The sequence below is a fragment of the Vicia villosa genome, linkage group LG4 (genome assembly GCF_029867415.1).
Source record: "Vicia villosa cultivar HV-30 ecotype Madison, WI linkage group LG4, Vvil1.0, whole genome shotgun sequence".
NCBI lineage: Eukaryota > Viridiplantae > Streptophyta > Magnoliopsida > Fabales > Fabaceae > Vicia > Vicia villosa.
In genome coordinates, this window is record NC_081183.1 from 105,486,452 (window position 1) to 105,502,425 (window position 15,974).

The 15,974-nt window shown below is 34.9% G+C and overlaps 1 protein-coding gene across 1 annotated transcript; it reads left to right on the top strand.

The window, feature by feature from the left end:
- The first annotated feature begins 13,597 nt into the window (after positions 1–13,597).
- LOC131599423 (acidic endochitinase-like) lies at positions 13,598–14,813 on the top strand. The gene has a single exon (XM_058871776.1). The coding sequence runs from the start codon at positions 13,635–13,637 to the stop codon at positions 14,631–14,633; it is 999 nt and encodes a 332-aa protein (XP_058727759.1). The 5' UTR covers positions 13,598–13,634; the 3' UTR covers positions 14,634–14,813.
- The last annotated feature ends 1,161 nt before the right edge of the window (positions 14,814–15,974 follow it).

Sequence of the window (15,974 nt, forward strand, 5' to 3'; positions counted from 1 at the left end):
GTAATTTGGGCTTCATGTTTATGGTCCAACCCATTTTATTGTATGTTGTATTTCATCAGCGCTAGACCCTCCATGCCATGCCTGATATGCAATGTTATTGGACTTGCTGCGTGCATACAAGGCCCGTCGCCTCCTAGCTAATTGCCCACATCACTGGGCTGAATTTCAATTTGAACTTTGGACCTTTAACAATTTGAAGCCCAACAAACCCTTCTATACATGAACCCCCCATTTTGCTTATATTGTTTAGCCCATTTTACTTTATCTTATTTTAATTTTTTTCATTTTAATATTTGTTTTAAAATCTAAAAATACCAAAAATATTAGTTTAGTCTTTTAATTCCAATATTAGATAGATTATTAACATAATAATATTAGGTAGGATTGTACATGAAAATATTAGGACTAACTCCACTCCGTTAACATAACAGGATTTAGAACCCCCCCTCCCCCCCATTCACAAAATACAATAAGGTTTCCATTTCTTCTCTTCTTTTTCAAATTTCCAAATACTCTAATCATATTCAAAGAAAGTATTCAGATACCCTCACCCTATAAGGGACCATCTGAGTGTTACTCCCTATGAAAGACCTATTTCTTATCTTTTCTTTCTTCCGGGTTTTCTCGATATTTTCCCTTCCCTCCGTGGGATAGATAAAGTTCGGTGGTGATTCTATTTTTCGAGCCAGTAGTTATTTTTTTCGTGAGGGTACGGCATTAACGCGGGCAGATTCTCCTCGGGAAGATTCCCTCACGTCCTTGCCGCACTCACACACCGCACGACGAAAGCATTTAAAGGAAGCAAACGCTCACCGTCTTGCCCATAGCCTCGTTGAACTAACCAAAGGTTGGTCATCTTATTCATCTAAGTTCCCTAAAAAGCATCCCTGGGACGTCGGCGCATTTATGGGGTGCTTAGGAGATTCATGCATCCAGAAAAGAAAATTTGTGACAGATCGCTACTACGAGCTTATTTGACCTAGCAACTAACCCTAAAAATCCATAATATTAGCTATCTACGATAAGATTGGAAAGAAATTACTTACTTGGTGGAAATGGAAGGTTGGGAGGATTGTTGTGACGAGAAGCTTCTTGTTCTGGATAGCAGTGCAACACGGAAGAAAACACTTAGCAAAATGTTAAATTGGTCCTCTTCCCCTTCTTATAGTAAAGCGTTACGCGGAAGTCAGAAGAGAAGTCGTCACCACCATTATTACCTAGGCTGCTAGACTCCCCTATGCCATGATGGCGCCATAATTATATGCCACTCGTCATAAATAGCCTGACATTTCACCTGTTGAAACTCAATCGTTTCACATTCCCCAAACGCGTAGAGGCAAATGAAAGGATCCACATCCTCGGAACAAGGCTCCTCGATAGATCTCAAATAGACGAACTGAATAGATATTCCTGAAAAACGAAAGTATGGTGCCGGCAGAACATGTCCTCATTCTTGTAACAACGTCCAACCTAGTAGGAATGCTCACGTGGTCCTTCGTGGATAATGATTACGAGCATAACGCATACGGAAACTACAATCCCGAACAACTTAAAGTCATTGCTCCTCTTAGAAGCAAAGACTTAGGAGGATTCTGTTTTGGTCTAGGTCGAGCAGGCTCAACACTTATATTTGAGCCAAACCGGCCTGATCCTTAAGTTGTGGCCCAACACTTATATTCGAGCCGGACCGGCCCGATCCTTAAGTAAAGGAAAAAACACGTAGACCAAAAACAAGAATAAATAGAATTTATTTGAAACAGGGGGGGTATCGTAAGTAAACTGGATGTGTAAATTGTAATGGGCCAAGCCCAAAGTATGTTTGAATTCGTTGGGTCAGGTGTAGGAGATACAGGGTGTTATGGTCTACAGAAGCCACTTGATCTGTTTGATCAAGATTAGAAGACCACCAGGCGTTAAGCCTAGATCGCTAATCTTGATTATTCCAAACAAACGGCTACGATTAAAGGTTGACCAGGGAGCATGGTGTAATGGAGCACATGGTGTAAGGGAGTGCATGATGACCAGTCAACAGTCACCAGATCCCATGGCTATCAGGGAACCACGTGGAGCGCATCAATGAACAGGTCGAGGGAGTATATGTTTCCAACTGCTTCACATAATTTCTTTTTTTCAATCATTTTTCTCTCTTTACTCGTTCTCTCCCTCTCTCTTCTTTCTGCAATGCTCTACCCTCACTCTAAACAAAACCACCATATTTAAAATGCATTTATAAACATTATCTAAATGCAATTATATTCAAAATGGTGAATTCTTATCTACCCAACTCAAAATGTTAGGTAAAGTTACATTCAGTGTAAAATATCTTGGAAACAACAAATAAGGAAACTATTTTATAATTAATTAAATATGCTAAAATTAAATGGGACCTTGTGATTAGTTGAAGGTACACTACGCAACTTTTTGTGATGGGTAGAGAAGTTGTCCCCATTTAAAATTGCCAATAGTAATACTCATATAATAACAAAACAACACTAAATAAAATTTATATTAAACTTATTTATTTAGAGAATGTCTAAATGAGCAACCTAAAAATAAACTATTTATAAAATTAAAGTAATAATAGAAAATGATTAAATTTATAGAAATGATAAAAATAAATAAACATCTTGGACATATTTTTACTAAAAACAATAATTTAACTAAACTAATTATTCCTAAAAATAAATTAATATAACCAAATGTTAGTGTGACCCAAAACGTAAACATTTGTTAAAGTTAGTTAAACATTGTAAATAACTTCTAAGAAATTAGTATGTTTGTAACACACAAAAAAATCATAAAACAAAAAATGAAAAAATATTTTGACAGTAAGATTTAAGACGGACAAATTTGGAGTATGACAGATCCAACAGAAGATCTTCTTAAAAATTCAACAATTCGAAGATCTAAAGTCTAAATCTTGAGGGAATTTGAGGGAATTCAAAGATATAAACAAAGTGTTAAGTGGAATATTTTCATGACGCCCTTTGTTACCTCGCTACTTTAGCCGGGGTAAAATATATTTCGGATCCGAGATTTAAAAGTGACCCACACTAATTTGAGTCATAAAGCCTCTTTCTCATTTAAGATTCTCCAAAAACCACTTACACATTTGAAATTTATAATTTATTATATATATATATATATATATATATATATATATATATATATATATATATATATATATATATATATATATATATATATATATATATATATATAAAATTTATCTATAATTACTTTCTCTGTGACAACAAAAAATGAACTTTCTCTCATATTTATGAAATTCTTTATTTATTCATAGTTTTTTTAATGGAAAAATAATATACAAGACAAAAACAAAATTAAGTCTATTATTTATTACTCTGAGATTTTGGTATTGTGTAATATTGAGTAATTTATATATTTACTCAATAGGCATGTATATAAGATTGACTAATGAAACGGGCCACTAAACTCAATGTTTTTTCAGTGAAATATGTGCAACATAATTTTGTAGAAGTCCAAAATTTTGAGGAATCAAAGCATAAGTTTGTTGAGAGTGTGATGTATTTGTGTTGGCTTAGTGTGAAACTTGATGTGAGGCTTGTGTAATGGTCAAGTAATACAATCCTTCAATTAGATCATTCGAACCAATCTTCCTCAAGATCAAGGCATAATTTTGAAACTGATGGTAAATTCAAGTGAAAGTAAGGAACAAATAGAACATCCTGGACAATGAAACTTGAAGTAAAGATATTAGTTCCAGAGTAGTTAACCACTTCCATATGACCATTTGGCAATCTAATGTTGACAGGTTCAATTGATTGATAAGAATCGAAAAATTTCATTAAAAAGCATATGTGGTCAGTAGCACCAGAATCAACAATCCAAGAGCCAATGTTGACATGATTCAAAGATTGAGATATTATCGATATACCTGATGTGATATGAAGATTAGCATGTGATGTCATGTTCACTTTGCTAGAAGACGCACCTAAATTTCCAATAGAGCTTGAAGGATGCAACAAATTCATGAGTTGGTTATATTGATCTTTGGTGAAGGTATAAGAATCAATCCCTTGTTGAATTCTTGAGTCATCAACATCATCTTTTTCTTCTTCAGATTCAGTGGAAGAAAGGTTAACCATAGTATTACCTTTTCCAAAATGAGGTGGAAAGCCATGCTTCTTGTAGCATGTGTTGATTATGTGGCCAGTTTTGCCTTAATGCAATCAAATTTTCTTGGTGCCGAAAGGAGCAGAACCATTGCCATACCCTCTCCCTGTAGATATTCTATAGTCAGTTGCATTGATGAGGATCTCGGAGTCATTAGAAGCTGAAATCTTGAATTTTCTTTCATGTTGTAATACCATGGAAAAGAACTTGTTGATGTTAGGTAGTGGATTCATCAACAGAACTTGAGAACAAACTAGATCAAATGTGTCATTCAAACCCGTAAGAATATGAATGGAACGAGTTACCTCATGTTGTAGCTTGCCATTGCTCAAGCATGTGTTGCATATGCATCGATAAAGACACGAGCATACAAGGATCGAAACATATGCTTCGAGTTCTTCCCATAGAACCTTTAAAGCCGTGAAAAATTCAAAAACAAAGATTGTCAATCTTGCTTTAGAGCAAACATTTCACATTGTAGTTCAGATATATGAATAAAGTCACCTTGTGAAAAATGATCTTTGAGCTCATTCCACACATCAATGGTGTTCTCGAGGAAGACGATGCTTTGTGCGATGGATTCATCCACAGAATTCATGATTCACGTATGTACTAGCATGTTGTAGTTATTCCAAGCTTTGAAACTCGGATCAAACTCTCTAGGAACTAGAATTTAGTCGTCAACGGAGTCAAACTTATTCTTTCCACCAAGTGCACGTCGCATGGATCTCGCCCATGCATGATAATTGGAATAATTATAACTAGTTTAACAGATACAGATGAAGGTCCATCAGAAGGATGAATGTAATACACATTTCTAGGTTGTTGCGATGGATATGCAATCGGAGCACCGACGGCATTGACGCCACCATGAACCATAATGAAGAAATGATGCGTAGCAAAGCTCAAAAGAGCTCGATACCATTTGGAGTTTGTGCTAAACATGATTAAGATGAATGTATGATTAAGGTGAATGTAAAACAGTTAGAAAAGAGAGAGAAGAAGGGATTGAAATCATTCATCACGGCAAGTTAGTTACATTGTGTTTATATAGAGAATCATCATGTAACAACCTCTAACTGAAACATAACTAACTTATGCATGGATATGCTTTTCTATGATGTTATACTAAACTAACATGATCCACCATTGGAGTGCATGAGTTCAACGAAATTATAATGTATTGCATGCTTAGCTAGCCATACAAGTTACTACTATAATAATGCTTTAACAAGTTCGAACTCAAATCTCTACCATTGAATGTTCTTATGCAACTAGTAGCTATTATGGATGTTCAAAATCGAACCGACCCAATAGAAAATTGTAAAAACAAACCAAAACTGCAAAAAACTGCATTTAGTTTAAATTTGTTTGGTCATTTTCCAACAAAACCGCGTGATTCGGTTTGGTTTGTGGTTTGCGTTTTACAAACCAAACACGTTATGTTACAAAATCTTGCTGACCAATATATATTTCCTTAATTCTTTAGAAAAATCAACAAATATTACGTGTATATTTAATCATATTCTTTGTATTTAAAAATATTATTTATTTATAAATACTATTTTGACAAAAAGATATTTTATCGTATTCTTGGTATGATATTTATTTAAGAATGCTATTTCATATATATCATTCTTTAGACCTAAGATTAAATTATAAGACACAATTTTATGTATTAAATTATAAATTTATTTTAACAATTATAAACTTTCTATGGTAATGTATGAACAATTAAACACAAAATTTAATTTTCTCTATATATGTATATGTGTATGTATGGTTTAATAATATTTACAAAAAAAAAAGACTGAACCAACTGAACCAAATTAAATCGTGCGTTTTTTTTCTTTTGCGATTCAAATAATTTTTGAAAATTTCTTTACCCACCTCCCTATGGGGGTCACCCCCAGCGAAAAACCAAAACTGCCCCTGCTTCGGAGATTCATCTCCGAAGTTATTTTTTTTTTTGAATTTTTTAACTTCGGAAATGCATCTCCGAAAACACCATTTTTTTTGTGTTTTCGGAGATGCATCTCCGAAGTTAAAAAAATTCAAAAACGTGAATATTTTCGGAGGTTCATTTCCGAAACTATTCCTGCATATACAAATTTCCCTCCTTCACTATTTCATCATTTTTCTCCAAAACTTCTCAAACCCCTCTCCAAAATCCAATCAATCTCCATCCATTTTTCGCCCTAATGTCAATTCCATTTGTTCAATTTACACAAAATACTAAGCAATCAACAAAATGCAAAATTTATGTCTGTTTCTGCATAATTCGGAAATGAACTTCCGAAATATACTAGCCTGACTCCAATTTTCGGAAGTTCATTTCCGAAAAGTCCCCTGAGGCAGGATAAGGTTTGTTGGGCCATCATTGCTCCAATAAGTCTATAAATACAACACACTCTTCTTCATTCTCTTCACACCATAAAACTCAAATGACACAAACCTACCCCCACCTAGCATTCGTCTACTTCCCCACCGGCTACCCGATGCCGTTCCAATTTCGCTTCTCGCGCGACACGCCGTTTGCGGAGTTGATAACGTCGCTCAACACGCTTTTGCGCTATCCCGAGAATCGAAAGGTTGTCAAGCTCGAGTACCGCTCGCCATCGCTTAACGACGAGGGAGGCATTAAGTTCACACCTTTTGAGATCAAGAACGACGAAGATTTAGCGGTTTTGTGGACAACGTTCGACCGATTTTCTTCTAAAGGCCCGATCGAGTTGGACGCGAAACTTCAAAGATCGGCGGACGACGTTATCAAAATGTTGACTCATCCCCACCTACCCGTGTTCAACAATATGTAACTTTAATTTTCAGTAATATTATCGTTGTAATCTTCACCCGATTAAATAAAGCGAATCGTTGTTGTTTTTCATTTTTCTTCTGTCCAGACATAAATTCGGAGGTTCATTTCTGAATTCCCTCAAGGGGGGTGCGTTCGGAGATGAACTTCCGAAAACACCACATTTTCTGAAAAGTAACTTTATTTCGGAGATGCATCTCCGAAATCAATATTTTATATTAAAAAAAACACGTTTTCGGAGATACATTTCCGAAAACACATTTTTTTACAAAAAAAGTACCTTTTCGGAAATGAACTTCCGAAACAAGGGGCAGTGTGGTAAATTCACCAGAGATGGGCAAGAAGGTTAGGAGGTGGGTGAAATTTTTTTCTAATTTTTAACATTAAAACCGCTCAAACCGCACCGCAAACACTCTAACTATCAAGTAAACTTATTTAACAAGACTAATTAATCATTATTTTAGTTAAGGTTCAATCGATTCATCATTAAGTTCACTTATTAAAAAAGTCATGTTTCAAAATGATACGTAACTTTTATTTTATTATTTAAAAAATCATCGTGTAAAATTATGATCATAAAATGTTGATCAAACTGATACGTAACTTTAATTCTACTATTTGAAAAACCATCATGTAAAATGTTGATCGTAAAGTTATTATTATTGCATGTTAATGTCTCTATTGGTGACTCGAAGTTAGGAATCTAACGTGATACCTTTTGGAATAAGGGCAAAACTCGACAATTCGCCAATTTATATATATTTTCGTATAAGTTACGGTAACTTTGCCTTGAAACACAACAATATAAGAACATGTAAAACAATGGTAGTATTTATTTATCCGGTTCCTATTAAAATATTACAAAATATAAATAAAATAATATACTTATATATCTTTTGCATATAAATTAATAAATTTTAATTTCATAACAACAAATAAGTTTTTTTATGAAATTATATTTATAAATATATTAAGTATCACATAATATCATATTTCATATTTAATTATCATTTTAATTATCTTTTTAACTTATTTAAATATATCGTATATCATTTTTAAATTGATGAAGTATTTATTTTTTTAATGATGTGTCATTTTTAGACAGTGTGATAATACATGAATTTTTTTGTAATATAATATGTTAATAGAGTAATGATATTCATACACTACTTTCTACACTAAATACTTACACCCAACACTATTTACCGTATTTATACGGTGAATAGTATTTTTTAAATAAAAAAATATATTTTATGAAGAGTAAAATATTATTATAATAATAAATAATTTTCTATTTTTTTAAATTTGTGTCATTAACCAACTTTATAATTTCATTAACCAACAATTTACATTGCATTAACCAAATTTGGTGACTACTGTAAAGTACTGTTCATGGGTGTGAGAATAACATTATTCAAATTTGGTTAATGCAGTGTAAAAATTTGGTTAATACAATGATGAAGTTGGTTAATGCAACATCCAGGTATTAAAAATAATTTTTAGCAATCACCAAACTTGGTTAATACATTGTAAAAACTTGGTTAATACAGTAATGAAGTTGGTTAATGCAAAATACAGGTATTAAAAATAATTTTTACCAGTCATCAAACTTGGTTAATACAGTGTAAAAATTTGGTTAATGCAATATTGAAGTTGGTTAATGCACGTTTGTACATGAACAGTGTCGTCGGTAATTTTAAAAATAAAAAATATTTTTTATAAATATTATTATTTTATTTTAAAAACACTGTTCACCGTATAAATACGGTGAACAGTGTTTGGTGTAAGTATTGGGTGTAGGAATTGGGTGTAAGAGTAGCATTACTCATGTTAATAAGAAGGATATATTTACTACAAGAAAAAGTTATTATAACTTACTCCATATCTTGACCATTTATTAATTTCAATCTAATAGTTAAAAATAATAAGTAATAATTTTCTCTCTTCACATTTAATTATTTATTGTTTTTAATCATTAGATTGAAAATAATAAATGGTCAAGATGTGTAGTAAGTTATAATAACTTTCTCTTAGAGTAAATATATATAGGAAACGTATTTAGTGAGAAAGGTTAATCTTATATGAGATAACGACCGTTTGATTAAAATAAATAGTTGAGATTTAATATTTCGTTTAAATTATTCACGTGATCCTCTTTTTTCTCAATTATTTTCAGTTGAGAAAAAATAAGATCATGTGACGATATATATATATATATATATATATATATATATATATATATATATATATATATATATATATATATATATATATATATATATATATATATATATATATATATATATATATATATATATAATTTATTATATATATATATATATATATATATATATATATATATATATATATATATATAATAAATTATATATATATATATATATATATATATATATATATATATATATATATATATATATATATATATATATATATATTATAAAATGTTTAAATGAATACAGACACTTGCTCTAGTTTTAAATATATACTAACCTTTTTTAGAGATAATAAATTTCACAAAAAATTTGTGTATATTTTAAAGGGTTAAATATGTTTTTAGTCCCTATAAATATGTGACCCTGCATTTTTAATCACTATAAAATTTTCTTCAAAGAATGGTCCTTCTAAAATTTTTATGCATGCAATTTTAGTCTCTGTTATTTTCTAAAATTTTAAAAACTGTTTAATTATCCTTTAATTTTTAAATTTTTGAATAATTTTTTATATATATGTTTAGAATACTGTAAAATATTTATGAAAATTTCTTTGGCTACCTCTCAATCTTCTAGTCCACCTCTGGTGAAAAACCCAAACTACCCCTGAGTTCGGAAATGCATTTCTGAAATGCAAGAAAAAGGTGGTTTCGGAGATGCATCTCCGAAAGCGCCATTTTTTTTGAAAAAATTGTCTTATTTCAGAAGTTCATTTCCGAAAACAGCATTTCAGAAGTTCATTTCCGAAATAGTGCGCGTTTTGCAGATTAAGCAAAACAGCCCCCTCTCCCAATTCATTTACCCTAAATCAACTTAATACTCAACCCCAAAGAGATTTTTCTGCAAACCACTTCCAAGGCTACATTATATTCCACATCTAGTTGCTCTACTACATTCAAAAGCCCTCCAATCTATTCAATCGGTAAGCATATTGATTTTAAGATCTATGAATAAAAATTATATTAGGGTGTTTACAAATAGCAAAAAACGTATTAGGTTAGGTTTGTACTGATATTTAGGATGTTTAGAATGTGTAAACATAGGTTTGAAGTTTGTGGGGTCTGCCATGGAAGTTGCAGAAAAGTTCTGCGCAGGGGTGTTTCGGAAGTTCATTTCCGAAAACACCTTCATTCCCAGTTTCGGAAATGAACTTCCGAATTGTATCAGAAGTGCAATTTTTTTAGTTTTTTCTGTTGTCTCGCATATTAATCGATTTCAATTGTTTACAGGAACATGTCTGGCAACCAACCAGCACGCATAAGACAGGGTAGAGAGACCCAGACTACGTCGGCTAGACGCGAGAGGGCGGCGACGCAGCTGGCGTCGACACAGGGACGGAGGCAGGGCCGGGGACGACGTGTGCGAGTTCCCGTGGAGATGGGCGAGGGTACCTCCTCATCTGGATCTAGGAGTAGGCTGGCTCGGGTATCTTCTTCCCGCCAGCGAGAGGAGGAGGAGGAGGAGGAGGAGGTGGCAGTGCCATACCACGAGGCGGAGGGGGTACCTGATGTTGACCCTCCACCCGGGGAGGAGGATGAGCAGGAGGAGGGCTACCCGGGAGGGCCCGGAGACACTTATGTGCTGATATTCTACTGCGATCACGTCGCTCGGCGGATTTGGGAGGGAGAGGTATTTTTTATAATTTGTCCGACTACATTATTTAACCGTTTATAATTTAGAATTTTATTCAATATTTTATTAACCGTCTATTTAACCGGTCTATGTAACATACTTTTATATTTGTTTTTTGGTAACAGGAGAGAGAGTCGTTGAAAATGGTGAACCATGCCCGAAAGATTTTTAGTCTGTTTAAACCGACTGCCGAGTGGTTTAACGACGCTGTGAGAAGTTCAGGGCTCAGTGGGCTCTGCATGACGGGGTACGCCACCATCAGCCACGGCATACAGGGGGCCTTTGTGGAGAGGTGGCACAGGGAGACGTCTTCTTTCCACTTGCCGGTTGGGGAGATGACGATCACCTTGCATGATGTGCAGTGTCTTCTCCACCTGCCGATCAGGGGGCCACTGTTGACCCACTCCCGGATCCAGAGGGTCGAAGCCACTGAGTGGATGGTGCTCTATTTGGGTATGGAGCCCGAAGTTGCTTACTTTGAGTGCGCCACAACATTTGGGCCTCATATCCGGTTCATCACACTGAGCCGCTACTTCGAGCACCACCTAGTGGTGGCGGCCGAGGCTGAGGCTGAGGGTGACGAGCTATTTACACATTATCATCGTGGCTGCGCTCTCCGGTGTTGATACATGCATGTGGTAGGCGCTGCGATCTTTGTCGACAAGAGTGCGAGGTACGTCGACATGACCTACCTCCGCTACTTCATGGACTTGACCACCGTTCACCAGTGGAACTGGGGGGCAGCTACTCTGGCATACCTATACCAGAAGCTGAATGAGGCCTCCAACTGGAGGATGAGGCAGTTGACCGGATCCTGCACACTACTTACGGTACGTTTCATTTTAATTGTTCCGTATTTATTTATGTTTCGTATTTACTTATGTTTCGTATTTATTTATGTTTCAGAGCTGGAGCATCTCTTACTTCTCCGGCATCCACGGCTTCCATATCGATCCTGCGTACGTTGACGCCATGCCCAGGGCCGCCAGATACGTTCTCTAGAGGGGGAACAATGCGGTGGGACCATACCGTGGGTACTTGGACCGCACGATGCACGATGACGTCACCTGGAGGCCGTTCAGCGACTACACTCAGATTGTCCCCTTTGACGACATATCTCTATATTCTGGCTGGTTGGCATGCGGGACTACCATCATGGTCCGGTATCTCCCTGAGCGGTGCATGCGGCAGTTCAGATTTGTGCAGATGATACCTAAGTCACCCTTTGAGGCTGCTCCCGACACAGTGACAAGAGTGCAGCTCACTGCCATGTTTGACGATTGGGAGCATCATGTGGTACCGGAGGAGTACCGTCGCATGCGGGTCACCCAGGACTGGCACTGTGTGGAGGGGTACGTCACATGGTTCTATCGGGTGTCACATCCTCTGCTGACACCCGACGCTCCCGGCGCTCCTAGGCCAGCACACGAGGAGATCCTAGAGAACCAGCAGGCCAAGGATGACCACGTCATTGATCTCCTGCCGATCTGCCAGCGGATAGAGATGCTTGGGCGGGACGCGTTGGATCGAGGTGTCGTTCATCAGGGCGGTCCAGAGGAAGTCGTCGTGATGGAGATGATCATCACTGATGCGGGCCGTGCGGCGGCATACAGGCGGCAGAGGAGGGCCCAGGGTGAGAGGGTTAGGCATACCCAGTAGTGGTCGGGTTTATTTTTTGTTTTGTTTTCGGATTGTATCATTCGTACACTATTATTATTTGGATTTGGATCGGATCGGTTTGTATATATCAGTTTTCTTATCATATTAGTATATTAGTATTTTCTGTTTATATATCGCTTATTTTATTTGCCGTCTTCCTTTAATTAAAAATACGAGACTGTTTCCAAAAACATAAAAAAAAACACAGTTTCTGCATAATTCGGAAGTTCATTTCCGAAACCCTCCAAAATCTGAAAAAAATGTGTTTTCGGAAGTGCATCTCCGAAAACACCCCCCATTTAGTTTTTTCGGAGATAAACTTCCGAAGTCTGAAAAAAAATTTTAAAAAAAATTACTTCGGAAGTTCATTTCCGAAGCAGTGGTAAACTGGGTTTTTCGCTGGGGGTGACCCCCATAGGGAGGTGGGTAAAGAAAAAATCATATTTATTTACCAACTTTTAGAATTTTTTAAAACGAGAAGAATTAAGTATGAATTTTTCAAATTTCAAAAAATAATGATAAAAGTAAAGAAAATTTCAACTTAGAAATTAGATTTTGAATTTCTTTTTTTTCCAGCAATTTTTTAAAACATTATGAATATGTCTGCAAAATAATCGTTCTAAAAGTACACATTGGTTTGACAGTAGGGAGTGAAACTAAGTGCATAATAATTTTATAAGAACCATTCATTGAAGGAAAATTTTATAGGGAATAAAAATACATGATCGCATATTTATAAGAACTAAAAACGTATTTAACCCTATTTTAAAATTAGATAGAATATCAGTGCCATTTTACTAAAGCTATTGAGCATGTGAATATAATTTTTCTTTTGCTAGACATTGTTGATAGGCAAAGTGTAAGTATTATAAGCTCCTTTAATTAGTACCGAGTTAGATTCTTATACATTAAAAAAAAGTATCTATGGTGCATACAATACAATCTTTCCGACATTTTTTTTTTTAAAACACCTATCCCCAAAAGTCTACTTCGGTGTGCTGGAAGTTGAATTTTAAGAGTTTATAAATATTTACTTTTTATTCACATGTTTTAAATGGTACACAACCTTGGCACAAGACCTCTATAAAAGTGTTAAATCTAATGTAATCATCAAACCAGTTAAACACAAAAAGCACATTATGAGTTCCAAAATACAAACACTTTTCCTTTTGTTAGTCTTAACAATATCCTCCTCATTCACTGTCAAAGCATCATCAAGTGATGATGCCGGCATTGCCATCTACTGGGGTCAAAACAATGGAGATGGCACACTGTCATCAACATGTGACACTGGTAACTTTGAGATTGTGATATTAGCTTTCCTCAATGTCTTTGGAGAAGGAAGACCTCCAAGTTGGAACTTCGCCGGTCATTGCGGTGACTGGAGCCCATGCACAAAACTCGAACCTGAAATAAAACACTGTCAACAGAAAGGTATCAAAGTTTTCCTTTCCATTGGAGGTGCTGCTGGAACTTACTCCCTTGGCTCACCAAATGATGCTAAAGATGTTAGTGATTATCTGTATACTAACTTCCTTAGTGGCCAATTTGGTCCACTTGGAAGTGTTACCTTAGATGGTATTGATTTTGATATTGAAGGAGGTACAAATCTATATTGGGATGACCTTGCTATAAATCTTGATAATCTAAGACAACAAAACAGGTATTTTTACTTGGCTGCTGCCCCACAATGTGTTATACCAGATCGCTACCTAGACAAAGCTATCAAAACTGGCTTGTTTGATTATATATTTGTTCAATTCTACAATAACCCTCCATGCCAATATGATATAATAAATTCTGATGCTACAAAGCTCTTGAAATCATGGAATGATTGGACATCGTTGGTTCTACCGAATAATACGGTTTTCATGGGATTACCAGCAGCACCTGAAGCAGCTCCTAGTGGTGGTTATATACCACCAGATGATCTCATTACTAAGGTTCTTCCTTTCATTAAACCTACTTCTAACTATGGAGGAGTTATGCTTTGGGATAGGAACCATGATGTTGGAAATAATTACAGCAATCAGATAAAGGATTATGTTAAAAAATCTGCTCTTCGATTTGTGACACAAGTTTCCGAAGCAATAGTCGGGTCTATCTCAGCGGCTTTGAACGCCTTGTTGCTGAATTAAAGTATGTATGAATGTATGTGTATAAGTGTCTTGAATAAGAGTGAAGTTTGAACCTCTACAGCCAGCTTTATGATGGTTGTATACCAGTAGATTAAGAAATAAAAATGATGATACTTATTATGGTAAGTATCTTTAGGCATGTCAACCATCTATCTATCTATCTAGTTACTCTTTGAGTTTCATGGTGTTACACCTAAGGGAACCAACGCATCTTATTCTATCTTATGCTAAATATGTATTAGATTTGGCTCTGACATTTGAATATTACACAGATATGTAATTCACAAAACAGAAATGCTATCAAAAGCAATTTAATTAAATTCAGCTTGCACACATTAAAAGATGGAACAAATATATATAAATAATCAATAAAATATTGAAATATGCGTATTTTAAGACCATCAGAAACCAAAATTGCAGAAAGTCGAAAAGATCGACAAAGGATGTGGGAGCCGCGAAGCTGCGGCGACGGCTCCTGTGCTCCAATTTGTAACGGCGACGAAGATCTGACAGAAAATTGTGGTGGGAGGATCGAATTTGGGTGACGGGCGGTCCTCGGACATTGAGTCCTATTGAGGCAATTTGGGGGTATCGGTCTTGATCGTTCGGTTCCTTGATGAGCCGTGTTTTGGGCGTGTGATGGATATTTCGGTTTCACCATATTAAATCTGTTTCTATGATTCTAATCTAAGAGTGTGTTTGGATGAGATAATTGGAAATTTTAAAGAAATTTAAAATTCAAAGCAATTCAAATGATTCAATTGAAATCCATTCATTTTTAAATTATTTTGTTTAGATGGAGTATTAAGATAATTCATTGTTAGATTTTTGGGTCATTTTTTATAAAATTTATTTTTTTGGAGCAAATTAAGAAATTGAAAAGTAGGGACCAAATTGTAATTTTTGAAAATTTGAAGGACCAAATTGCAAAATTTAAAAATTATTAAGGACCAATTTGTAATTTTTTAAAATTTTTTGGAGTCAATTTTGTAATATGGAAAATATGAGGACCAATTTGTGAAATTTGAAGAAATAATAGTAACAAATACATTCTATAGAGTATGAGAGGAATTTCAAATTCTTTGATTTTTGGTGTCATTTCAAAATGATTAAATTTAACTTAGATAAAATACTTCATAAATTTCCATCATTTTAACAATTCTTCATTTTTGGATCCAAACAATAAATTTTGTGCAAATCATTTTAAATTCCCTCAAAACATTACATTACCTCATTAAAATGCTTCATCCAAACAAATTCTAAAACAATCTTCATAATGCAATTTGACTCTCATGGAATAGGATGGAATGGAGCGAAATGGAATTGAATAAGTTTATGTTC